Source organism: Leuresthes tenuis, unplaced genomic scaffold, assembly GCF_036924035.1.
Source record: "Leuresthes tenuis unplaced genomic scaffold, fLeuTen1.0.hap1 SCAF_5, whole genome shotgun sequence".
NCBI lineage: Eukaryota > Metazoa > Chordata > Actinopteri > Atheriniformes > Atherinopsidae > Leuresthes > Leuresthes tenuis.
The window spans coordinates 30483212-30510661 of record NW_027325359.1 but is presented as its reverse complement, the minus strand read 5'-3'; the positions used below and the strand labels follow the sequence as shown (position 1 = coordinate 30510661).

General features: G+C 39.8%; 1 protein-coding gene across 4 annotated transcripts in view; it reads left to right on the top strand.

The window, feature by feature from the left end:
- The window catches only part of ppfibp2b (PPFIA binding protein 2b), a 93864-nt gene that overhangs the window by 31422 nt on the left and 34992 nt on the right, over positions 1–27450 (top strand). For 3 of the 4 annotated variants that reach the window (XM_072386615.1, XM_072386616.1, XM_072386617.1), the window contains exons 3-5: positions 1709–1917; positions 18137–18223; positions 19947–20060. In XM_072386615.1, the coding sequence (XP_072242716.1) occupies positions 1709–1917; positions 18137–18223; positions 19947–20060 (410 nt within the window). Of the gene's footprint in view, positions 1–1708; positions 1918–10548; positions 11125–18136; positions 18224–19946; positions 20061–27450 lie in introns of those variants that run through there. The other variant, XM_072386618.1, reaches the window with a different exon arrangement.

Sequence of the window (27450 nt, the reverse complement as noted above, 5' to 3'; positions counted from 1 at the left end):
TTAACTGAAGAGTTAAAATCTTTGCAGTTTTTGTTGTGTATGCACACAATGCACTGCTGCATTGAGTGTATTGTAACACCAGCCTCACAATTAGAGCTGAAACATTTTTCATGTTCCCGTATTTTTGGTGGTTCCAGTTTGTTCAGCATACATTATGTTAAACTGGCAGGTGAACTGATTTGGAGTGTTTCATTGCAGTTGAGTCCACAATCTTTTTTGCAGATTTTTCTAATGGCAGAAGTTTCCAGTTCGGGTTCACAGATGCCACCACCGCCGCTGCTGCTGTTTGTCAAAAATACGCTGAGCTCTGAGTGCTCTGAGTTTGCTATTCCGGCTCTCGCTGACCGCAGATAGAAATACATTAAAAATCCCATTAGCGATAACATCAGCCAATCACTAACAAGGAAATTAGAGCCACTTATCAACAGAATTTAGACATGTTGGTCATATTACATTCCATGATCAAGAGAGGTTTTTGGGTATGGATCTTGTGGGAATATAAACGAAAGCTTTCCACTTGTTTTTGATGTTTGTGTTCTTGTTAATAGAACCGAAGCAGTGCTTCCATTTACTGCTTCCATCTAGAGCAGTCACTCCAAGCCTATGTCAGACTTTTATGTAACATGATACCGATTGAAATCAACACTGAAATACAAACTCAAATGACCTCTTCCTCCGTTTCAGAGTTAAACTGCTGTATCTACATACTGTACCTCTAGAATTAGGGGTTTTAAAAGGCATGACGTTCAAGAGTAAGACGAGAATACAATCAATCACTGGCAGAAAACTGCTGCTGCATAACAAAACATTTAAGAGTTTTCTGGTGTTCCCATATTTCTCTTTCTTACCTGGATTTTATCTCAGAGGTTACTGAATACTGGATCCAATATTTACTTCATCTCAAGCTTTTCCAGTTGAGTTCAGTTATCTTACACCCATCAGTCACGACATTAGAACAACCCACCTGGTATTACATGCACTGTGTGTCCCTTTTGCTGCTGGAACATCACTAACCCATCATAGCATGGATACAGGTCAGCAACAGCATCTTGGAGTCTGGCTGAACAGTCTGAGAAAAACAAGAAAATCAGTTAATGCTGTTTGTGTGTATTTGCACATCTCTGTCCATGTTAACCTTAACCTCAACCAGCACAGCGATGTTTGCATTTGTCTCATTCTCTCTTGTTAAAGACCACAGATCTTTTGTGCAAGCTCTGTAAATTCATTGTTCAATCTTGTGTAGTTGCAATTCTCTGCCAGGTTAAATAGTCTTCATGTGTAGACTTCACATAATCCACATGTGTAGCTTTCGTCTCGGGCTTTGTTGATCAGAGGCTGTTGTAAGATATTTTTGCTGAAGTATTCATTTTGGACTTAATTTACAGTGCGAAAACATTGTATTATGTGGCTGTTTTTGAGAGCTGTGATTAGTTGAGTGGATCCAGATGTGTGTTAGTGTGAGCCTACAGTGTAAGTGTGAATGCCAGGGCAATTATCCAGGTGACACATGGACATTTTAGAAATTTTCAAGAGGACGTATGGCTATGATTAAATCCAGCTTTCCTAGCATTCTAAGCTCCATTCTAAGGTGTCCTTTAAATGTGCCGTTGACAGACTGTACAGATTCACTTCGCGGTTTTGCCACATTTCAGCTTAAAGAATGTTATTTTGATAAGTAATTGTCCACTCCTTCATTATGTTCTCTTAGGTTCGAAAGCAGCAGCGATGGAGTTTTCCAGCAGCATGTATGACCTGGGTTCTCCTGTCAGCGCTGGTCCGCTGCAGGTCGTTCAATTAGCTGAGGACCTCAAACTGGCTTTGGAGCTTCAGCCCAACCAGGAAGAGAGAGACGGCCTCAGAGCGCAGCTTCCAACGGAAACAGCACAGGCTCTCATCGACTGGCTTCAGAATGGAACTGTGAGTACATTGTGTGCTTTACTTTGACATTACAAGTAATTCCAGTGTTATAAAAGGTCATCCGCTGCCTAAGCAGTGTTTATAAACCAACCTGCAGTTATGTCAGATAGGCTTGTGACTCTTACATAAACTGCATAACATTAAGTGTGTAACGAGTTTGGTTCTAGCCTGTTTGATAACATTTTTGACATTTCCTGCTGTGAAATGCAGCTGAAAATGAGCATCATGAAGAATGTTTTCTTGTTGGAATGAAGCACTATTAGGTTTCCTCCCAAGTACAGAATATTTTTTTTTTTTTTTTTAAAAGCCAACTCTTCAGGTGCTTTTTTGGGATAATTGGTGCATGCTTGTACCATTTTAACGACATTTTTCGGACAGGCATATGAATTTCTGATGCAGAGCCTATCATTGTAATTTATCAGCGACATTGTAGTCACTGATAAATTGTTGGGCATTACAGAGGCATCACTCTCTTTTGGTCGAGGGATTCAGCAACACTCGCAGCTTAATTAGCCTAATTTTGCAATATTTATCATAAAATTGTCAGAATTTTGTTAGCGGAGGTGCTCTTTATTTCAGATGAGGCAGGGTTACTGCATTTTAAGGAAAGGTGGTGGTTTTAGTGACATAACATGCTGACTGTAACCATCTGAACTCTCTTGACTCATTTTCTGAGAAACTATGGTGAGGCAAAAAGCCTTCTCTGGAGACATTAGCTGCGTTTCCATCATGGTGAAGGTCATTTCCATCAGATTACACATTAGGCTAGTTTCCATTAACTGGCATGCTGTAAGAAAACTGCTGTCAGCGGGTGGTGGTGTTGGCTAGGCTGGTTGTAACAAACAGAGAAGTAATCCCAAACACAGGATTTTGTGATGCTGTCCAATTATTATATAGTGAGAATTTATGTACCTTGTATACAGTGTATGCAAAATATCTCACAATACACCATGAAAAGTAGTTTATGATCAATGGTCCCAATGAATCGATGCCAAAGTGCAAAATGCTGATAATCAAGTCAACATGCAGCTGCTCTTGCAAATGTAAGCAGTTTCCTGTTTACACTTTTAAGATATTTACCAGTTTCATAGCATTTGTAAATGCTAAATTAATATCACAATTATATATTATATATTAAAGTATATTAATGTTGTGTAAGCTAATAAATGATCTTTTTACTGCAGGCACAAGACAAATGCAGACGTTTTGGCACAAAAATAATGTGTCAACAGCTCAAAGTATTAAGCATTTTATTTATTTGGGGAAAAAAGCTCAAATATACTCTGTAAATAACTAGAATAGATCCCGGTATTTGTGCACATTAGTACTGGCCGGGTGCGTTGAGTTGTGTGACAGCAGGGATGTCAGTCACTGTGCAGAGATAATAAACTGAGCAGTGTGCTTAAGCGCTCTTTCATTATGAGCCCGCTGTCATCCTCCATTATCATCCTCTACATACAACTCCCTAAGTAGTCAGAAGGGAAACGGAGGATGAAAACACAAAGGAAAAACAGTCACATGGGCCATACATGAAAGGAAAAACTGAAAGAGGTCTTAAGGAATTCTTTTCAGCTGCGTATGCTGTGAGTATTCAACATGTTTGTTGTCAAGGGGCAGAAACAGATGATCAGTGGTGTGAGTAACAGTTAGTGCATCGGAACTGATTCACGCTGGGCATTTCCATTTCTCCTATCTAACCACAATTCTTCTTTAAAGGCACCTCAAACAAGAGTACAATCTTTTTGCACAACTGAGGAAGTTTTCTTGACTCTTGCTAAAGTGCAGCTTAACGACGTGCGTCAAAAAGCATTGATGGAAAGCAGCTTTGTGTTCGGTTTGTCTTCTCTGGGCTACTGTAGAAACATGGCAGTGCAAAACAACAGATTTAATGGACCTGCTCATGGTTTTGAGGTAACAAGAATGCAATCAGTCTTATTGTTTTGTTATTCTAAACTAATGAAGACATCTTATATTCCTTTACCTATACGCTACACTCAGAGTGTAGCGTATAGGTAAGCATACTCTAAGATATGCTCTACTAGTGGTACATATATGTGCATCTCAAGCAGCTTAGCTATGTTTTGTTTGAAATGAAAGTTGAATGCAACACATAAACTGAGATTGGAAAATAAAGCAATGGTATAATCTCCCTGTTAAAAAAAGCTAATTACTACTTGAATTGGTGTAGATCTCGACCTGCTAGATGGCGCCAGATACTACAGTTCATCCTGAAATGACGATGAATTTTGGCGCCAGATTATTCCAATGTGGACAAAACAGATGGACAGAGACAGCAATCTACAGAGCAACCCTGATCCAAGGGCGAAATAATAAAGGAAAACCTCTCAAATTTCCTCTCACATGGTATGATGCTCAGGGAACAATAACACGAGGTTAGAATGGCTGCCAGTTATTAGCAGACAGTTTTCTCGGATGATTTTTAAGGCTGACAGAGATGAAAAGAGTCCTTTTGTCTGGTATTTTGAATGGTCTCAAAGCTAAATTTAAAATATGTGGTGGCAAAACATTTAATATAATTTATCCTGTGTTAAATAAACCAAACTAATTGAACATATTCTACAGATAGGAGGCCTCGTTTACATATGAGGAAAAGATTCAATTCAAGTTTTCTTGGTTGATGTTTTTGGTGCTTGTTTGTAAAGACAGAAAAAAAGACAAATGGACTCAAAATATACTGAATATGTCTGGATAAACCAGCAAGACTATTCAACAGTAACATCCTCAGAGTCAGACAGATGGTTTATAAATAAGCTCATTTTAAATGTGCTGTGAAACTCACACAGTCCTAAGAGATTACACAGATCTGTTACAAACTGTACTGTACAAACTGAACAAAAGTTACATTTACTCCAACTCGGATCAGTATGGAATGCCTAAAAATGGACCAAAATATTCACTTTCATGTTCTGGAACTGGACAGCCTCTGAGACATGAAATCCAACTCGCAATATGTGAACACGAAGAACCGGGTGGTCTATGTTTAAAGGTTTGTTTTAGCTGGAAATGTTTCTTTCAGGGTCGGGGTTATTCACAACACATTAGCAAGTGGAGGCTGGACTCGTATGTTCATTCAGCAGTGAACAGAGCGCCGGTTCGGTTTTACTCCAGCATGAGTTGGCTTTCATTAGTGTGTCTTATAATTTCTCTCAAGGGGAAACGGAAACCTGAATCCTTTCTTATGTATTTGTTTCTTTAAGATTTCTTCATGTTTCCATATAGCATAGACATTATTTTATCATGAATAGACTGCCTGAGTCTTAAAACTAAATAGATGTTCAAGTAGAATTTCTTTTTAAGTAAAGCACAAATGTTTTGGGATTTTGTCTGAGGGACATCTCATAACTCTGAAGTAATCCATCATCTGGTGTTTTTTGCAGTGCAGGAGCGGCTGCAGTGGGTCAGACGGGGTTAGCTCAGAGGTCAGAGGGAGCACAGAGGAATTTGGATGCTGTGCTACAGAACAGCTATTCTCTGCTGCTCACATTTGGCACGTCTCTGTGAGGATGAACTCAGCGCTCACTTGTTTTCTATCCCAGTCTTACACTGTCATTCTGTTTTTTTACTTGCCTGCTTTCTTGGAGACAATAAAAAACATACACTGCATGGTCACCACCTGGAGTTGACTTAAAACCTCCCTGTTGAAAAGTACTGCAGTGATTAATTAATGGTTAGTTATTTAACCCATATTTATGCGGTTTGTAGCTTCTCGTTCCTTAAACAACCATGTCAAGTCAAATTATCGGTGTGCATCAAGCAACCAAAACAACAAATAAGACTGCTGAACTACTAAAACTGAATTAAGAACTGTCCGATGCATAATGAAAACCTGGAGGGATACTGGTGACGCTGGTATAGTCAGACCTTTATGTAGGACAGGGATGTCCAAAGTCGCTCCTCGAGGGCCGCTGTGGCTAAAACCTGCAGGACAACGGCCCTCGAGGACCAGATGTGGACATCCAATGATGTAGGAGAAAACAAACCTCTTTACAAGCACGTAGCACAACGCAGGATGGGCAGCTCTCCAGATCAAGACTCAGCATTTCACTTCTGAGGAGAAGGGGTACACATTTTAAACAGAGAAGACGGATGGAAGCCATCCGTGTTAAACTGGAAAAACAACTATAAACAGAGGAGGTGACCTTGGGTGTCACCTACCAAACCGTTAGAATCCAGCTTTGATTCTCCTCCTCAGACAGCTCCACGGCCATTCACACCTTGGATTTTGTTACCTAAATATGTTGGTCTGGCAAGTTAACAAAAAAAAAAAAAAAAAAAAACCTTCACAGGTGACAGTTGACCAAACAACCCAAATAATGGTCAGGTGAGTCGGTGACCTCAATGACTTTCAGAGTGTAAATGTTCTTTAAACGGCTGGTAAACTCCCCACCAGGCCGTTGTGAAATTGATTAAAAAAACCTAGAAACACCCAGATGTTGCATCAGTTTTAATGGATTATATTCATTCATCTTAAATTAATTTATCATATTTACACACTGTGATAATAGTAATGATGATAATTATAAAACCAATTATTCCACTGCAGTTTATTTGATTTATTACCATTTTTTTAAATACTTTTTACTAAATCACTTTAATGATTCTGTAACATCTGCAACATTTTGAGTTGGGACATTAATTAAAGTTAATTGAAAATCATGTGGAGATGAGCAATTTTGCAACTTGTTGTCCCACAGTGAGACTTAAATCTGCCTCATCACCGTCTTTCTAGCATTATTTTGCATTTAAACTGGAGCTACAGGTTTTTTTTTTGTTTTTTTTTGTTTTTAGTAAAGGAAATATGGAAGGGAACAAGTGGAGGGGGTTAGTGTGTGTTTTCCTCAGAGACACCATTTCAACTTGACCATTATCAACTTCCTGCCCTGAGTTCCCTCCCTCACACTGTCTGTCTGTCCTGTGTGGTCTCGCAGTCATTAGAACTTCTCTGTTTACGTCAACTTTTACCTCTTTTTCTCTTCACGCTTTCTTTCACCCTCTAGTGTTTCCTTCCCCACTCTCATACACTCTGCACACATGGGCACCCGCCCTTGACTCTCTAATGTGAGTCTGTTTTGTACATGTAAATGAGATCGTTTTGTACTTAAACACTCTCTGGCAGCAGGGCTGGATTTCTCAGGACTGTTACTGAAAGGTAAGATCAAACTGCTCCAACAAGCTGAAAGTATTTCTGGAAGTCTTCAGTGCGCTTTCTGCTGAAATCACTGACACACAGTTGTGCTGCTGGAGGTTGTTTGTTGCTGTTGCTGAGGTTTGTCCTGCAGAGGCTGCTGTTTTCTGCTCAGAGACCAGCTTTGAGTTGTACTTACAATGATGGAGACGGTAGAAGAGGCTGAAATGGGAGAGTGGATCTTAAATCTCACTCGGCGCTCCTGCATTGTTTCAACAGCAGATGTCTCACATGTTGCTCTCACTCGCTGGTTATCCCTCCCTCCTTTTTTGAGTATTATTTGGAATACTTTCTTGTTTCTTGGCCTCTCTTATTTCCTGCTATGTTCTACCATACAGTCTCAGTGTTCGAGTTCAGTGCACGAGATGCGGTTTTTTCTTTATTTTTCTGTAAAATGGACTTCATTGTGCTGGTGAGATGTCATACACAGCACATACCTGAAGTTTTAAATCTTTGCCTCTTCTTGAGCTATGTGTCTGATTTGTTTGAATTATTTGTTAATATTAAGTCTTTTTATGCCTCTTTTGAGAGTTGACAGAAGAGAGATGACGGGAAACAACTGTGATCGGGATTATAAGCAAGGCTCCAAAGCCTCGCTTGGACTTGGGATGTCTTTATTAGGAGATTAGTCTAAATCTACAGTAAAAATCAAACAACATACCTTTTTTACATCTCATGCAAACATTTTGAAAATTCAGCCTTCCTACAATTTAATCTTTGACGGTAGAATGAATCAGAACAGAAAAATGTCAAACTTGGGAATTTTTCCAAAGTGTTCTGCAAATCTTGCAGTTACATCAAATAAATAAACAAAATTAGTAGCTTTTCTCCTAATACAGTTTACTCCTATTGAACCAGCTGAATCACTGTCAGCATTAATTAAAGCCATTTTATTATGATATAACCACCTCTGGCGGTGCTTTTCCAGACATTCTGCCAACAGTTTGTGGGAGATGATATCAGTTTAAGAAATTCCTGATATCTCAGACTGAAAATGGAGTTCAGCGCAGAGAACATTCACATTCGTTCCACATTGAGACGTATAATTAAGGTTGTAACAGTGTTACAGGCTTGCTACATAATGTTCAGGAAAGGTCAGCTGGGGTTGGGTTAAGCAGCAGAAACTCTTACACAAAAGTAGGTCTGCGATTCGTGCTTGGATTTAGTGGTTGTAAAAAATCTGCTTTTAAAAGAAAACTCAACAACATTTATTTCTAGAAACAAATCCCCGTTAGACTGAATAATCCTCAAAAGCTCGGTCAACTGTTTCCAAAGGGACTGTGCAGAGGAAAGCTGCCCGTGCACACATTTCAAAAGCAAATAAACAAAAGCCTGGCAGATTATCAAGGCATCTAAAAAGTAAGCCAGGCTGCTCCCTCTTGTATTCTTCACGTTCACCTTCTCCTCCCTGCTGACCTAGAGGAACAGGATCAAAGATTCTCTGCAATTAGTGTGCACCCTGTGGGCTTCTCTTCAGGGAATACATAAGTGAAACACACACATTCACAGATGCACACATGTAACACACACAGGAAGTTGCAATGTCTTGTGACTGCTGCTCAGTACTACTGACCCAGAGATGTTGTCTTAAATGAGCTCGTGTTCCAAACTAAGTTGAACATTTGGTGCAGTGTGTGTGTGTTTTGGCTGTCGCTGTTGCAGCCAGGGCTCTGCAAAGTGAGACCTTACTGTTGTCGTGTGTCATGGTGCTCATCTACTTTTCATGCCTTCCTTTAGCATACATTGATCACAGATCCAAATGTATCCTCATGTAGTCATGTTTGCATGACGTTTTGAAGACTGAACAACATCTTTTAAAGGCGACCAATAAATGTCATGTCCAATACATTATATCCAATACAATTCACTCCTTAAAATAGTTTTGGTCTTCACTAGTTCCTCAAAGTTGTGATTGCAAAGAACAACCAGACAAAAACCTGAACCATTGTAGCTACCAGTCCAGTTAAATAGATGGTTAAATGAAGAGAAATGTTTCTGAAATGTTTGTCCATTTTTCTTTGGCCGATGTTTTAACATCACCTGTCAGTGTTTGCAATGGCAGCTGGGAAAACAGACCACAGCTGCGAACATGCATGTCACTCTGTGTGGCACATGGAGCTGTTTATGCCTAAAATTAAACTGAAGGAAACAATCTGTGGGCTCGCCCTTTGGTTCAGAATAAAGAACAAGATTAAACATCACTGTCAATGCAGTGGCTTAATTAAATGATTTAAAGCAACTGTAACCTGGCCTATAAAAGCATCCAGTTTGATGTGGTCAGAAGGCAATTTCTGGAGACATATTACTCCCTTTTTTCCCCCCTAAAGACTGACACAATTTCCTGAGGTATTCATGAAATGTCTGTGACATCGCTTTGGCCAAAATACCTCAGAACTGCAGCGCAACAGCTTCCTTTTTAATCAAAATAAAGCTTTCCTCCATCACATAACGGCTCCTTACACCCTTCAATCCCCAGTGTTTTGGTTACATTTATTTTAAAGGTTAGCATTAAGAAACCATTGCTCGTGCTCAGGAATAGATATTGAATTATAGAGATGTTTTGATGCAATAAATTGGATTATAATTGGCATGAATTGGACTATTTCTTTAAAGTGCTTTGAGATGACAGTTATTGTGATTTGGCGCAGTAGTATGTATATATGTATGTATGTATGTATATAAAAGAATGGATCGAATTAAGACCTGTTTTATAAATTGGCTTTTTCCCCCCTGATGTTTACATCGTGATGCTGCATGGACAAAATGTAAAATTGGGGAAACTCCCAACTGGAAAAAAAGATGAAGGAACACTAGTAAAAAACGTTTAATTTCCTTGTTGGGATAAAAACAAGCTCATTTCTTTCTTAAGGGATTATAAAGCTGCTTATGGATGGAAAAAATGCTGTTAAAAACAAAGCCCAAAAAGAGAAAAACAACTCATCCAGCACCGTAGCTACTACAATAAAAATGTGTGTATGTGAAGTGTTACAGGAGAGGACAAACATCATGTTTGCACCTCATGTACACGACCACGTGACAAAATGTGTCATTTAAGGTAATCAGATTTACACTAGAGAAAAAACTTGATGTGAATAGGCTCCAGTGTTATATTTGTTACTTGAGTGCATGCGTGTGAATGAACCTGTCATTCAGACAAATGGCTGGCATTGTTTTAGTGAACGCTTTCGTAAGATATACAGGAAATGGGAATCTGGGATAATGGGTTTAAACATGATCAGAACAGAGACACACAGATGGGGAGCAGAGACAGGAGAGTCCTGCAGACTGTGTTTGAAGTCTTCCAGCAACGTGACTTTAACTTAATTAAAAGAGAGCACAGAGAAAAGGGAGATAACCTGGTGTGTTTTCACATTTGAGCTTTGTTCGTGCCTCTGACATGAGATGGGCCAAGATTTAGGCACAAACAGATGACAGAGAAAGAAGGAAAAAAACAAAAAAAAACTCCCTCCACCCCCTTCCTTTCTGGACTCGGCCATTTGGCTGTAACACGGACTTCAGCAGAGAGAAGAAAGAAGAGGGGGGAAACTCGAGTGGGGAAAGAGAAGGGATAAATGAGAGTCCACTGAAAAGAAGGATTGAATTAGTTTGAAAGTGATTAACGTGGAGAGTAAAGAGGGAAAAGGGGAAGAAAACGGTGGTAGTCAAGAGGGAAAGCAAAGAGAAGTAGAGGAGGAGGAGGAGGGGGACGAAGCTGGGGGGAGTTGTCCCTCTTTGGAGGCAGAGATCGTAAAAGTCCTCCTCCACAGCTGTGACCATCGCAGACACACACTTGCATGACAGCACTCACATGCCACAGCAGTTTGTGACTCCATTCTTACTTTGTAAGTTGTAAACACACACACTCTCTCTCTCTCACACACACACACACACACGGTCTGACAGAGTCCGACAAAAGTGCCAGAAAACAGGCAGGGCAGCGATGGGCTGGGAGCATGGAGACTCCCATTGATTTCTACAGGCACTTCTCCTGGCTGAAAAAGGTGAGCTCTGAGGATTTGTCTCCTTTTATGTTTTTGACTTTCATGTCTGTCCATGTCGTGCATTCCTTCCCTCGGATTGATGGCAGGGAGGAGGGGTGCTGTTAGATGCAAGAGGGAAAAGCGCAGTTTAACGGGAAAGGGAAAACTCCTCTGTCCCTGTGAGATAAATGTTGATCTGCTTTAGATGCGTGTCATTGTCCTTCTCTTATTGTGTTATTTCCTGGCAACGGTCTATTTTCTGATGTAATTTCCCATAGCTCAAGAGCTAAACTGCTTCTCAAGTTATGGTGTTATTGAGGCATGCATCACAAGGATTGTGTTATCAGATTAGATGCATTATCCATCAGCTGATGGTTGTTAACAAAACAGTGGCTGATACTGCAGGATTTAATCAGAGATGCAAGAGTTCATCTGTGGTCAAAGCTAACTGATAGAAGAATAAGACTCTTAAGTTTGAACTGCGTGTTGCAATGTTATTTCGTGCAATCAGAGTTTTGTTGATATCAAGTGTCCGAAGTCTGCTGCTGTCTTTTTATTAAATGTCTTTTAAACTGACCTTTCATCCAACATCCACCAACAGTTGTGGATATTAGCAGTCCTCAGAAAAAGCACCGGTAGGAAATAAGTCAAATTATGCTTCACATGGATTAGATCAGAACAACAAATCTGATGTTTGGTTAAAGGTTTTGCTGTTTTCTTTCTTGCTGCTTACAGTGCTCATGTCCCTGAAAGTCTTTCTGTTTTAAAAAAAAAAACACTTATTCTGCTGCAGGCAGCACTTTCTGTCTCTAAATTGACCCACTTAGTTATTACCAAAATCTTCCTCCATCAGTCATCTTTTGCTACATTTCCGTTTCCCCAATATCTAATTTTTGGAGCCTGCGGAGCAGATTTGGTGCCGTTTCCAGCAAGGACTCAAAGATTGGACGTATGCTGACACATCAGATTAATAGAGTGAAGTTCTTAAAGACATCTCTGAGTGTTTTATGGCTGAGCTCTTCTGATTCAGTGGATGGATTTAGTGCCTCTAACTTGATAGAAATAGAAAGCACCAGTATAATTTGTCATAAAAACAAATCTGAGTGAGTTCTGCACATGTACAGTCATACACATGAGTTAGTTGTCTTGATGAAGAGGCCATAAAGACCCCTTCAATAACCAACAAAAATGTCAAGCGATCGTAAAACAAAACTATGCGGTTCAGGGCTGGAAACCAAAGCAATGACCTGCAGTGGTTCCGTCCCCGGGTGCTAGGTCAGTTTCAGGCCCAGAAATGTTCAAAACAAAAGTGAATTTACTTGAAAACTAGTCAGAAACACATAGTTTGAAGGTTCACAAACTTCTCTAGTGTTGCTTTAAGGAGTATTTTCTTATGATTAACATGAAGCAGCAGAGAATATGTAAACAAAAACAAAAAAAACCAGCTCTGTGATTCGTGGTTGTCGTACTGCACGATTAAACATGCAGATTAACAGTCATAAAGTGCCTGTATGTTTGTGTGTGATCCACTTATCACTGGTCGTGCATTTCTTGACACAATCATATTATGGACGCGTGTCTTTATTATGCTTACGAAAAGCATAAATCATTAAATTATAAGAGCAGCTTAAAGGACTTTGCATGTACAGCACTTCTCAGTAAGATTTGTTGGTACAAAAATATTAGTTTCTTCAAACTAATATTACTTTCATATAAATAAACACTTTAAAATCCAAGTGGAATGATGATCTTTAATGTGAAAAGGCGAGTTTGTTCTCCCTACGCCAGGGATTGCAATATAAACTACAAAGATAAGTTCGTGGAAGAAAATTGAGTGGACACGAAAAAGGCAGTTGCATCATCGATGGACCGTAGTTTACTTTGTTGAATGTGTTGAAGCTGAGATAACTCAGCACAACGTCTTTAAATCCTAATGTGTTACGTGTCAAACCATAATAAAAATAATCATGTGGTCTTTAAACAGGTCCTGGAATTGGCTAAATACAGCAGCACATGACTTCATAATTCATGAGAACAAAGCACAAGACTTCTGGAATAATGTCCTTTGGACAGACCAGACCAAAGTGGAGATGTTTGCTCATCATGCACAGCAGCACGTTTGGAGGAAACCAAACACAGCATATCAGCACAAACACCTCATACCAGCTGTCAAGCACGGTGGTGGAGGGCTGATGATGTGGGCTTGTTCTGCAGCCACAGGACCTGGGCACCTTGCAGTCATTGAGTCCACCATGAACTCCTCTGGATACCAAAGTATTCTAGAGTCAAATGTGAGGCCATCTGTCCCACAGCTAAAGCTTGTTTCTACATTTTGTCGTAGTTTTTGTTCATGAAATAAGGACACAGTGTCGCTGTTCTGTTCATCTGAGGTTGTATTTACCTCATTCTAACATCTGTTAGGGAGGATTTTTTAATGCTCCGATATGTAAAAACCTTAGAACTCAAAGTGGCATAACTTTTGCTAATCTTTACACCTCAACTCGATCATGAGGTTATTTATTTGTGTAAGACTGTGTGGAAACTCATGTTCAAGTCATGTTCATGTCCTTTAAAAACAGAGAAATTCAAGTGTGTTTGTTTGTACATTTTGCTTCTGGCAGAGTTAACTTGTATAGCTTTCCTTTATGGTTGAAATCAATCTTTTCCAATTCATAAAATGAATGCAGCATTACAAACAAATGCCATTATTTTACATGAACCTCGTCTGTGGAAACGGGCAACGAAGCTGGAGTTTGGAATATACAGAAAAAATCCAGAACTAAATTTCCCAAACCTGGTGGAAGTTATTCAGGGAATTGTTCCATTTTTCATTTGCATTGCTGTAAATGCAGCCTGTATTCAGTGGTTTCACCTCCATTTCCTGTAAAAGAAGTCTGCGTAAACTAGTTATCACATACTGCTCACACACGTCTGTGTTTGTCTTGTGGTTTTCATGAATGATAAGTTAGAACAGTGAACATCTGTGTGTATCATTAGTTATCCTGTTTATAGCACGCCACAGTGCTCTGTGATTAATTATGGGGAGAACATGCTACATTCTAAAGACAATCAATTAATCCTGAATGCCACTGAATCACCTTCAGATTCCCTTCCCACACTCTCTGGGGCTGTGGACTGTCAAGCTGTGCAGACATAAAATTGAATTGGACCAGCCTTTAAATTGGATTTAGAGACACAATGGTGTGACTAGAGACTGCCTCCGCTAATGTGTTGCACACACCGCTGCAGTGCAGCATCTAATAAACACACACTGCTGTTGTTTTAGGAGCAAAAAGGTAAAAATTTAAACACAAAATTATTAAATCTGGTTTTGGATGTGACCTCACTTTGAGTTTAAGTGAAAGTATAAATGGGTGTTTCGTACAGAAGTAAAATACAGGACACTTTGGAGCAGAGCAATGACACATTTTTTATTGAAATCATTAAAAGTAGGTGGTGTGCTGCATGTTGTCATAGATTCTTAGACACTGGGATCATTAAACTGTACTGTAGGAGTCCCACCCGCTCCTCTGACGTGCACGTTTACCCACACAAATGGTAAACCACATGTGCACATTATCACAGAGCAAGTCGAGCCCTTTATGATCAAAGGGTAAGGAACAATCAGGCGAGGTAGAACTGAACATAACAGCTTTACACACACCATTCCCACACTATATGTAAATGATTGTATGGACCAAAGTCAACCACAGTTGGGCCTCGTCCCAGTCCTAATTTTGGCTCTACACGTCCGTTCTGCAGAGGTAGAGTGCCCCTTTAAAGGAGTGATGGTCAGTTAGTCAACCAAATGGCCCCCAAAGTCCTGGTTGAAACACTACAGGGGACAACTCCTTGATCCCTAAAAGAAAAGGAGCACCTTGGGGTAGAGCCAAGGGGACTATTTGTGCTTTATTATTTTTTTTAGTAAACTTGTGATAATTAGCCACAGCTATTCATTAAGTCTGGCTGCTCTGCTTTTGTTGGAGGATCTTGCAGATGCATTTGCAGTCTGACGGTTTCAGTTCTTTTTAGTCTCGTTTATAATTAGTTTGTTTGTGCATGATTACAGAACTTACACCTGCAATCCATCACATTTAATCTCATTCTATGTCAATCTTGCATTCAGTGAAAATACGGCACACCACCTTTGTTGGTTTCACAGGCATGTTTGATTTTTAATAAAAGTTCAATGCTCACGCTACCACAGCTGTGGTTTTTTTTTTTAGAGCGAGCAAAGACATTATACATATAGAAAAACTGCTCAGAAACTAGTCTTAGTTCTTCCTAGACATACTTGGAGTAAGATGTTTAATCCTTCATGACCTCCACTAAATATTTAGTAATGATTCATCTGTTATGGTAATGCAGCATGTTCCCTTGTTTAGGTTTAGGTTTAGACTGAAGCATGTTTCTAAAAGCATTTCCACCTAATTTTCAGAGAAAGGGCTCGTAAAATAAAGTGAGTCATTATAGTTGGTCACCACAGGAAATGACACATACGTCCACAGTAGGAGTTCCCTTTGTTAGGAGCAAGTTCTGTAAGATTTCAATGGAAATACCCTAAGCATTTACAGCTTAGATACCAGCTAATTTCAGGGAGTTATTAAGAAATGACAGGATCTACAACAAGTTTGCATTGTTCACCCTAACTTTCCTCCTTTCACTCCATCTCCTTCCCTCCATTCTCAGAAACTCCTCAAAGCGATGACAGACGGATAGAAACAGACTGCCCTGGTTTCCTTTATCAGCCCATTCAAGTGCTGTTTCACCACTTTGAAATGGCCGTGTTTCTCTGCAGTCTGATGGAAAAATCTGATTACAGCAGATTTCCCACTGGAATGACATTCCAGAAGTCATGCTCTAACATAAATGCAAGCCTAAATTTTGAGTTAGCGAGACTTTTAGAAAGTCTGAAGAAAGGAAGACGGTCTGAGAGTTTCTGGTCCCGTTTTTCAGCACTCAGTTTACAGTCTGATAATAGGTTTAGTGCATCCATATGGTCACACCAGGTGGCCCAGTCTGTGTACATCCTCAGCTCTCAGACAAAAAGGCCTTAAAATCAGAGTGCAATTCTTAATGATCTGTCCGTGTTCTTAATAAACGAGAACAGAGCTGGTTTGTAAGTTTTGCTATACTGTGTAGAGGCAATCTTGGACTTGAAGCTTGTCCTGCCGTTCCCACAGTTGATCTTTATGCAGCATCTGATAAGAGATTAAGATAAAAGCTTGAAGCAGAGATGTTTACATTCCTTTTAAAACTGGGTCATAGCGGCGATAGCAGAAATGTCCATCTTCTTGCAAGAAACAGTTATATCTACATTGCACTAGATGGATATTTCAGGCACCAGGTTTTCTATTCTCTCCCAGACTTTCAAGCATATTTAAGATATGTTGTGGAATGGATTATCGGGGGGAGCAAATGATTGTCCCCCATAAATGCTGTTGTGGGTGTTTTTGTTCATTTAGGGCCAGCAGCAAAAACCTGCTTTGACTTATTATCACCTGAAGTATGAAGTCAGTATAGCGAACATGTTTGCCAACATTTCCCCTTTTACACGTCCAGCTAACGTGAAGCAACCTCACCTCTGATTTGGAGTGCTTCCACAGTTTAAACTCCTGAGGGACTTATTTAATTATATTCACCCGCATGTTGCTAACTTAATGTTTTCTGCCTCTTAATGATGTGCAGGTACCTGCCTGCTGCAGGAAATGTAAAGCAAATAGTTCTTACGGCTGAGGGAAAACGGTGTTGAGTGATCATTTTCTGATCCCTGGTTAATGTCTATTTTCTGTATTTATGATGCATCATATTTGTGTACCTTTCGAGCTTATTTAGTTTTTCTTTGGAGCATGAAAATAACTCTGTACACAAATTTCCTTCACTGTGCTTATTTGGCATGGAAAAGGATGTCATGTTCTGTACATTTAATGCATCTGGTTTAGAGAGTGATGTGTTCGCACTTCAGCTTAAAGGAAAGGCTAATCTTAGCTACTGCAGACCATGAACATTTGTAGTCTTGTGTGTAGTTTGCTAGAGTTGCAAACTAGAAATGTGAAGGGTTTTTCTCAGGTTTAAAGCTGAGAGAAGCAGAAAAACAATGTGTCCAGCACTAAGAGCATCTTAGTGAACAGAAAGAGTCCAGAAGTCAGGAGCTTTAGACACAGACATTCAAAAATGGCATAATCTGGCTCTTTACAGAGAGATGGAAACTATTCAGACAACTGTTCATTTGAAATTGCTCTGCGTGACTTTCATTGTCACTTCCTGAGTATTTGAACATATAATTTGCCTCAATAGCTGCAGGGAATTAAAAAGAAAGTGGCAAAAGCTCCAGTCCAAGAGGAAATCTCTCTTTACTGTGCATTTTCTATTAGAAAGCATTTTTCCTTTTTGACAGAGCCTGACACAGCCGATTCTCCCACTGAGACTTCAGAAATATATCCTTATCTGTTTACATGAGGGATGTTTTCTTTGACTGGATGGAAATGGAGTGATGGTGTGAAAGTGACTTTTTTTTTTTTTTTTACAAGCTTCAGTGACAGTGTGGGGCTATTTCTAGATAAATGGGACTCAGATGATGTTTAGTAAGTCTGTATCATGTGCTTTGTAATGTTAAAAAAGAGAAAAAGGGTGGTGAAGGAGCTCCTGACGCCGGAGTCGACAGTCTTTCCCAAAATAACCCTGAACGTTGAGTAAAAAGAAGATTATTGGGACACAGTTTTTTAAAGGTTGAATCTTCAATATTCTCACTCTTGTTTATTTATTCAGTTGATGGTAACAGGATGGTCAGTGGGAGTCCACTCCATAAGTGGCTGTTTAACACTTTGAAAGAAAGAGTGAAGCCCCAAAAGTAAAAATAAAATCACAGCTGTATGAAAGTCCTCTGAATGACAGGGGTCGTACAGAAAAGTCCCAGTTCTGACAACCATAAAATAAGACTGAATCGATTGATCCGATGCACCTGTTTTACACCTCCTGTGTGTCTTTAAGCTCCACGTTAATCTGTCGGTTTCTTTGTCCTTGGTTTGTCCAGGTGAACATCTGTTCTCCAGCCAACAATGAAACCTATCAAGAACGACTGCTTCGACTAGAGGGAGACAAGGAGTCTCTGGTGCTACAGGTCAGAGCTGACTTTTCCCCCTCATTTCACTCATAATAAACATTTTCTCCAGATTTTAAAAGTGATCCTGCATTGCAAAGTCAGTGTTTAAAAATCACAGATACACTCAGCTCTCAGTGTGCTTTTAACTTTTCTTTTTGTTTTACTTTGACTGCTTTTAGTGCTTCTAAAGACAGTTTATAGGAGCCAAATAACCCTTTCCTTTGACGATAGTTGTTCGAAAGTAAAAGCAAATCTGTTCAAGTTTCAATACCTGCTATGAGTAAATGAGCCATGCGTTTGTGTGAAAGTATTTTTGCCGCACTGGAAAAACATCACGGCTTCTGGTCTGTAATCCTGGGACTTGAGATGTTTTGTGTTGTTTCATAACAAAACGTGCCCGGACACCTTCAGATCGGTGCGAGCGTGAGTTCACTGGTGACTTCAACATCAAGGCTGCAGTGGTAAAGCAGATGATTATACGTCTCCGCACTGTGATGCCAACAGGTCGTCTCTGTTTTCAGATCAGTTTAATAGCTAGTTCAGACTGCTGTGACTTCCACGATCTGTCTTTAAATTCCTCATACTTAATTTGCTGTTATCAAGCTGCCCCTCAGGCTCTTTTTGCCTGCAGGAGTGTTTGTTTTACACTCCGCCTAACCCCATGTGCGTGGTTGTATTTTTTTTTTTCCATGTCTTGTACTATTGCACCACCCTCCTGGACGACCCTGGTCCATAAAGCTATTATAAGATCAACATCCCACCCCCCGTCCAGCTCTTATGCACACGCCTACTTGTTATGCTTATGTGACATCAGCCGTGATTGGTTGATATCCAAGGTGACCGGGGCTTCTTTTTCCTGACTGTGAATTTAATTGGCTGTTGACATGTGGTTTTTTGCTTACTTTCTCTTCACCTGCCGCTGCTTCAGGATTGAAGTGTAGTCTTTCTTCAGTGTGTGTGTTTGTGCCAGCAGATGCACAGTTTGTGGTTAGCAGCTAACTTCCCAGTAGCCCAGTAGAGAATTCTCACTTCTAGTTGTGTGTGGAGCTCAGAGAAGGTAAGAAACTATCATCTAAACTTCCTTTCCACAGCAGTACATATCACAGTCATGTTGTTTTGGTCTTCACTTAATTTTTGATATAAAGAAATGTACACACACATTGCAGATATACTGTGGCATTCGTATTCTTGGTGCTCGGCACACACAGGATCTCAGATGTAACTCATTCACATACTTGCTCATTCATTTACTCACTCGCTTGCGGTTCATTGTTAGGAAGGGCAGTCAGCTGGATCACTCACTCAGCAACGAAACATGTCCATGTCTTCTTTGTATTCTGGATTTTGATGCATGTTGCACTTAAAGGTTGGGGAGAAGTTGTTCTCAGTCAGTTGCTGTGAAACCTGATGTGGCTGCAGGGCTAAAAATCTGAGAAATTACAGCGAATCAGCTGTTGATGGAATCTAAGAGGACTTTTAGTGTGTGTGTGTGTGTGTGTGTGTGTTTTTGGCACGGGGTGAATGTGTTGTCAGGGTGATTATAGTAAATGTGAAATGCATTCCTGAGTGACAGGCTGTTGAGTAAATGTGTGCTGCTGTGGAGTGTAGGTATGCCATGATGATTGTGGGTATTTAGTGTAATTTTTAGTTTCTTGGGTTTCTTTTCCCGCATCAATTCATTGAACACTCTGTCTGCATGTCCTGATTGAGATTGTCTTTGATTATCTTTGTTTCCTACCAGGTGAGCGTCCTGACAGACCAGGTGGAGGCACAGGGGGAGAAAATCAGAGACCTGGAGAGTTCTTTGGAGGAGCACCGGCAGAAACTGGCCTCCACTGAGGAGATGCTGCAACAGGTAAATCACATCTGAAAATCTAAAGCTGTGCATTTGAACGCTTTTGACTTGGATAAAAAAAAATGTCAGAATGTTAAAAACTGCTGAATCAAATATCTGAACGATGCTATAGCGACCTGCAGCTGACTAATCGGCAACAATGCCACGAGGAGTGCTTTCTTCTTCCAAACACATCGTCTATCCTTGAGGTTGAACTGTAAAGCTGACAGCTATGTTGACATATATTTTTAAAAAAACACTTGGTGTGAGTTTATCTGAACAAGTCTCCTGCTTTTCTTCCTGTTTTGATTCATTTTTGGCCATTTAAGCAGTGGAATGAACAGTGTGGGTGTGAAATCAGTGTGGGTGCACCGAACAAATGAGGAGCCACTTAAAACTATGCTCCATATGAAATATTCCCTGACAAGAGTAAAGTCAGCTGTGATACCAGCAGAAGCAGAAAAGGTAACCATGTCCAGAAATACTGAAAAAACAAACAGCTTTATTTGGGCTGCACACAGCACAACACCGCAGTGTTTACTCATGAAACTTTCGAGGCAGCTGGATTCTCACAAGATCACAATCACGAAAGAATCCAGACCAGGCTTCAGGCTTTGTGTTTGTGGTTCAGTCCCAAAGATTCACACCAATCTGTGTCCTGTGCTGACGACTGTGGTAGGTTTTAGATGTTAATAGTGGAGGGAAGCAGTGAAAACAACTTTAAAGCTTGAATAAGCTGTAGAGTTCGTGTAGAAGATTGGAACAAATCGAATGGAAGCATTTACTGATCCAGAAGGCTAATGGCTGATTTTCTTTTCCTTCAATAAGGTCGATGATTATGGATGTGAGAGTGCTTTTATTCTGTTGAAATGCTTGTAGGATAAGTTATATCAGCACCATAGAACATAAAAAAGAGACAACACTGAAGGCTTTTCTGAGTGGACTTAATATTTTCACTCCTTTATAAACTGGCTTAAATTAGTATGAGGCTAGTCTGTTAAGATTAACATTTAGCCTCTTTCCAACCCTTTCCATTAACAATTTCAAGCATGATTGTGTATAAAACCATAGGATGCATTAGGATATTAACCGGATTTTATATTTATTCAGCCTTTCTGTACAGTCTCTTAATAAAAGATTTAATGTACTCACAATAGCAGCACTAATGCTCACCCGAAGATTTTCCACAGAAAAGGAATACGCTCTCTTACAGTGTTTCCCAGTCCTGGACTCACTGGACTTCCCTCCATCACATATGATTCAAATTAATTGATCACCTCATCAGCTTATCATCAAGTTCTGCAGAAGCCTGTTAATGACCCATTACCCTGAGCTAGGTGTGTTAATGCTGAATGACATCTGAAATATGCTGGGTAGTGCTTCACTGTTTGAATAAAAACCTAAAGAGCCTTAAAGATAGGTACACAAGTTCCAACTTGCAGACACCTAATCAACCATACTTCCATACATGCAAACACATGTAAACCAGAAACTCAAAGTAATGAAATGGAAAGCTAAGCTATAAAAATGAACGTTTGGTAGTCGTTTAAAAGGAACCACTGTTTCAGCTGGCCTGATCTGCTGAGGAAGGCTGTTCCAAAGTCTGGGCGCCACAACCTCAAAAGCTTGATCGCCTCTGGTTTTAAAGTGAGGGCATGAAACAATGAGCAGACCTCGATCAGACGATCTGAGAAGTCGACGGCAGTGATGAGGTCTCAGGAGCTCTGATATGTAAGCAGGGGCCTGTCCGCGTAAGCTGAAAGATGTCCAGCCTCTTCTGTTCAATAACTGAACATGAAAGTTGGGGCTGCGATTAATTATCTCCTTTCTTTAAAGATGGTCCAGCGTTTCGTATTTCCTAACCTTTCAAAACAGAAAAATGCTATTTGACCAGACCTGCCAGAAATCCAATCAATCAATGATTAAGTGTTGTAATCCCCTCAAACTGCATCCTTAAAGTATCTCCTCCCTAAAGGATTGTAGTGTTATTATCAGTAATATGACAACTCTGCTTCTGAGTGTTCACTTTATTTAAAGTTTGAGAGATGGAGTTTAGCATTTTAGCAACTAAATTACATTATTAAGACTTTGATGATAATTAAAAACAAAATTATATGAGCTGACTGACAAAAGTGCTACTTGATGTAGTGGTTTTAATTTTAATCTGACCTCAGTATGAGTGTTGTCAAACAGGATGTCCGTGTGAAGGAGCCGTTGAGGAGGTGTAAGCTGTGACTGTAAATGAATAAATAAAGGTGTGGTGGAGCGTTTTATTGAGTGTCCCAGTTTGACTTGACACAGCAGAACTCCTCTGACTCATATCCCCTTTTCAGTTGGGTGGTGTATGTGACACAGGCAGGTCAAAGCTTAACATTACTCAATGTTTTTTTTAAATGTTAGTATGTTTTATGGGTAAATTTAGACTAATCTTCTGATTAAGGTGACCTTTTGGGATAAAGAATCAGACCTTTTCGACTAGCAGTGTTGTCCCAGCTCGCTTAAGCAGCTGATGTAACCAATAGGTGAGAATTTTAAGGAAAAACCTAAACTGTTTACATCTACACCGAGGTAAACTGCTGGCTGTCATCCTGTGCATTTTTGTGGCATTGTTTGGATCCACTTGTCCACTTATGATGAAGAAAAAAAAACAGTGCCCCCATGTATTGGGTAGTATGTAAAGGATGAGAATAATATGCTATGGCCTTCGCAGTAACCTGAAATAATTGAACACCTATGGGAAATTCTAGACCAGCATGTTAGACACCATCATAATCAAAACACCTAATGGGTGAATATAGTTTTGGAAAACAACGTTCCATCCCTCAATTTTTAGTTTCAGAGACCTGTATAATAGTGTCAATGTGATCCCCAACATATTAAAGTCCCACTGCAGCAATTATTAACCCACTGAGAACACTTAAGTTCTCCAAATGTAGCATTTTAAAGTTTTTGCCATGAAAAAAAACCCTCTAATGGCCTTAAAATTGTTGTAATCTAGCCCCGCCCACATCTCCACCCGACATGAAATCGGTGATGCTCACTGAGCAGATGCTGTGTCAGAGATTTTTTTATTTTTTATGTTTATGTATTTAGCAGACGTTTTTATCCTAAGCGACTTACAAATTTTTATAACTGTTTAGTGACAAATGTAGCAACCTTTTGGAGAAACTTAAGCAACTTGAAATTAACAAAACTGCCAATATTGGCATCACGATTGATTGTCTGTTGTTTCTAAACAGAATAGTAGCAGGCAGGACACTGCTTTAACTTAAGTGGGTGGTGGTTATTTCAGATGATGTTCTGCTTATTAAATCAAGATTAATTTGTTAGAGCTGAGCAGCAATGCGTTCAAATGGATCACGGCCCAACAATTAGTCTCAATGAACCGCTTATATCAGTCTAAATTTAGACCCATTTTGCTCTCTGACAACGTGGAGAGAAATAAATGTGAGTGAGAGCAGATTTATTGAGAATTTGGCTGATTTGTAAGGATTACACGTGCGAACAGTGAGAAACGAACACATGTAGAGCGCTGGAACAAATGTCGTCTAGCTGTAATTTGTCACAGACTACATACAAAAGTACTTGAGCAAAAATATGTGATAAATAAGTTCATTATTCATAGTTTATGAAATAATTTCAGACACAAACTGATAAAAATAAAATCCTTAAATGTCTCAGAAACTGCATTTCATAAAAAAGATTCTCTGAAGAAATGTCTAAAATACACATTTGAATGGAATCCCAGTGTTGAAGCGCATTTCTTTACTTCTGCTGGGTCAACGTTGCCCCCCCACTGCAGACAACACATCCCACTTCTTCTTAACGGCCAGTATAAAGTCATGAGAATCACTAACTGTCTTCAAGTTGTTCCAGTTGTTTTTCGTGACGTCACCAATGAAGTAAACTCTTCAGTTCTGCCAGGCTGGGTAGAAAAAGATCACGACCCCGAGTGCCACAGAATCAGCCCTCTGTTTAGACTCCTCAACGGGCTCTTTGTCCTCCTTATCGTCAACACCGAGAATAAAAAAGGCCACATCTCAGAAAGTAAAAGCCCCACCAGGGCTGATGCGTTTCTGTTTTATAACACAGCAGTTAAAACGGTCTCCGATCATGTAGAAAACATGAAAAAAGATGTTAAAGGAATAAAAATAAAGTGCTTCTTGGTCATGTGGTCACAGCTGCTTTTTCAGTATGCAACATCTTAGACTGACGAGATTGCTTTGATTACAAGATTCATGACTTGTTTGTTTGAAGGCTTTTCCTGGCTTTAGCTGCACTGATTTGCAGCTGCTTTGCTGGCTTGGGATTGTGTGTTTGTGAAAAACATGCCCCCCCCCCCATATAGCTGTTAATGACCGCTGGTCAAATAACTAACGTGATATGAGATGTTTTGTAAAGAGAGTCGAAGGTGGGGTGTGGAGGCAGATAACGGTTGTTTGTGTCTGTGGTCTGGTATTCTGTTGTCTTTTCGTGAAATCTCCTCAGTCTTTCTGAGGATGACTGAAGGATTTAAAACGTGGCGACATGTCTGCTCCTGCAGCTCCTCCTTCTGTGTGTGGAGACACCTATCACAACACTGTTAGGAGGATAATCCTGGTTTAATCACATTGGGGACATGATGTGTCCATGATAAACGACTGTATCCCAGTTTGTGCATGCAGACTGCATGCTGTTTGTGTGGGCTTGTATTCAGTTTAGGGTGATTTGGAAACCTCTGCCCAAAGACCACAGATAGAAGATGTCCTAGTGCATTTACAGTCATGCTTCTTATTCATTTGCACCATCCCAGTTATTTACGCAGGTGCCTGAGATGTTTCCAGAGGTGGAGCCAGTAAATCTTTCACTGAGAGCCTTATCCTCATTAGGGTGGCACATAACTGATGTCTCACTCTTGTTTTTCCTGTGCGGATTGTAGTTTTTGGTTTAAAGTCATTTTTTATTACTTAAGTAATCTAGAACCCTTGGTTGAACAAATGAGATCAGGAGGAGTTTCTAATGTTAAGCTTTCTAGAATTAAATAATTTCGCAATTCTTTTATATGCCTGTTGTTTCGTCGTTGCAAATCTTTTGCTTTGGGCTCAGATGTGGGTTGGAACTGCAGTTTCTTTGGAGCATTAAAGTATTCTTTTGAATGTTTCTTTTCCCGAGTTTTGCTTTTAGTCTCTATAAAGCTGTTTGTTTGTGTAGCACTTTTTATTGAAACTAAATGTAGCACAAAGTCTGATTGTTAAAATAGAACTTTCTAGGTGCAGCTCCTAAATGCAGCCCTTTGAAGGACTTTTCTACCCGTTTTTAACCAAAGCAGTTCCAATACTGGTGTTACAGTCATTTTTAAGTTGATTCTAGCTAAGAAGCTGTTCAGTTTTCCACAGCCAGAGAGCCACAACCTCATTACGTAACTTTAAACATCTCTTCAATACATGTTTGACCTTCCCTGCACTTGAGGTGCAGTAAAGTGCAGGAAGAATTAACAGAATACAGAGTTTGTCTCATTTTTCTGGCAAATGAGAGCCTTGATATCACACGTTTATTTTATTAACAGCAGCTTGTATTTGTGAACGCCAGCTGGTGAGTAACTAAGATTTTTAACTGCTGACCTTATTAAAATACCTATTAAAAATGTCAATAAATGTAGCTGCAAACACTGTTTTAAAAGCTCTCACAGACATGCCTGACCAAATTCAAACACTAACCAGCAGGAAAATGAGAGAAACACTGAGCACATGTTGTCCCACTGCCTAATTTTTCTATTGTCCTCTCTTAAATTAGGCAGACGAAGTGCTATCGTGGTTCTGGAATTGCAAACATGGCAATGGCAACATTTTAGTTGGTTTGTGTCGGTAATCCCGCCCCAGCCCTCGATGGAAGCAGTTCTTTGCTCTGACCCAGCAAAGAGTTTGTCCCAGTGTAGCACCAGTGTTTGGGTGGTGGAGGTTGTGCTTTGGTGCTCGAAACAGAAAAAACTGGAACTGCTTTATGAAGTGACGACTTTCAAACGGTTAACTTTGCTGTCCTGAAACTGTTAAAGTCTTAATTTAACTTGACTTGTTGCACTGCATAGTATTTGTTGGGAAACCAGCATTCATAGGTCAAAATTTCATCACTTTTTTTCCCTTTATCTTCAAAGTGAGATGCTTCTGTTACCTCAGAGGCTACACAAATGAGCGTCAGCATTCAGAAACCCACACAAGATGTTTACATAAATTCCAGTTTCTTTCCCAGTTTCCAGCCAGAGAAATTGTGTTCTCATGTCCCAAATCATTCAATGAGAAAGAAAGAAAGAAGAAAACCTCTTCAGCCATGCAGCACAGCGCTTCAGGACTGCTGCTTGTCAGTTATACAGCAACTAATGTGATGTGAAATAGTCCTTAGTAAGCACACACACAGACACGCAAACATACAGTGTACAGTGAACTCATGCCAGTGGCGATCCACCCACATATGTAGTCATACCATGACTGCATGTCCCACGGTCGTCACTGAAGCTGCTCTACATGGTTTACAGTGTTATATTAGTGTCGTGTCACCCACAGCACACGTTCTCACGCATATGTGGGTAAAGTCACAGTCATTTTCTTTCAATGTCTCCACACATTCATCAGAAAAGTATCAGCTTAACGTTCTCAATCCAGGTCATCATGTAAGAGTTTAATGGTCCAGCAGTTTACTTAATGACTACATTTGAACTCATTTCTGCTTCCTGTTCACAAATCCAAAGTGCAAACATAAAGCACCAAAGATGCTGATATCAGAACCGTTTGAATTCGGTCTTTAATTTTGAATTTCTTTCCCCGTCTGAATAGATTTTTCTTGCATAATTGGACACGCATATAAAAATGTATGAGGAACTAATCTCAGATTATGTACGTAATAATACTCCCTTTTATTTCCAGCTTCATGTAAGGACGATTTAATCCAAATGCGTACGTTATGATTAATTTTGGCCGAGGAAAAGGGGGTCAGATTAAAAAACAACACATTCAGGTGGAAGAGTGGACTGAGAATGACTGAAAAAGCAGCTAATGTCCGAAGAAAAACTTTCAGAAAGTCTGGAAAATGATTGCTTATGACCATTTAAATAGAAACAATATATAAAGAATTGAGACTTTTGCACATTAATCTATGTTTTTGCTTCTTTTTTTACTAAATGCAATCAGAGCTGGGATTAACTACTCAGATGCCTCTGAATACTGTTCGGTAATTTCCAGGTGGTTATTTTATCAATGACATTCTTTTCTCCAGGTTCAGGCTCCCCTGTCTGTCACAGTTAGCCCAACTCCATTTTGGAGACGATTCCTTTTTTTAAAAAAAAAGATCTAGAAACGCTCTAATGGAGATGACAACTTGTCACGTGTTGCTCTCCTAATTAAGGGAAGGCAAATGTCGGGCAGCTGAGCTGTGATAAATT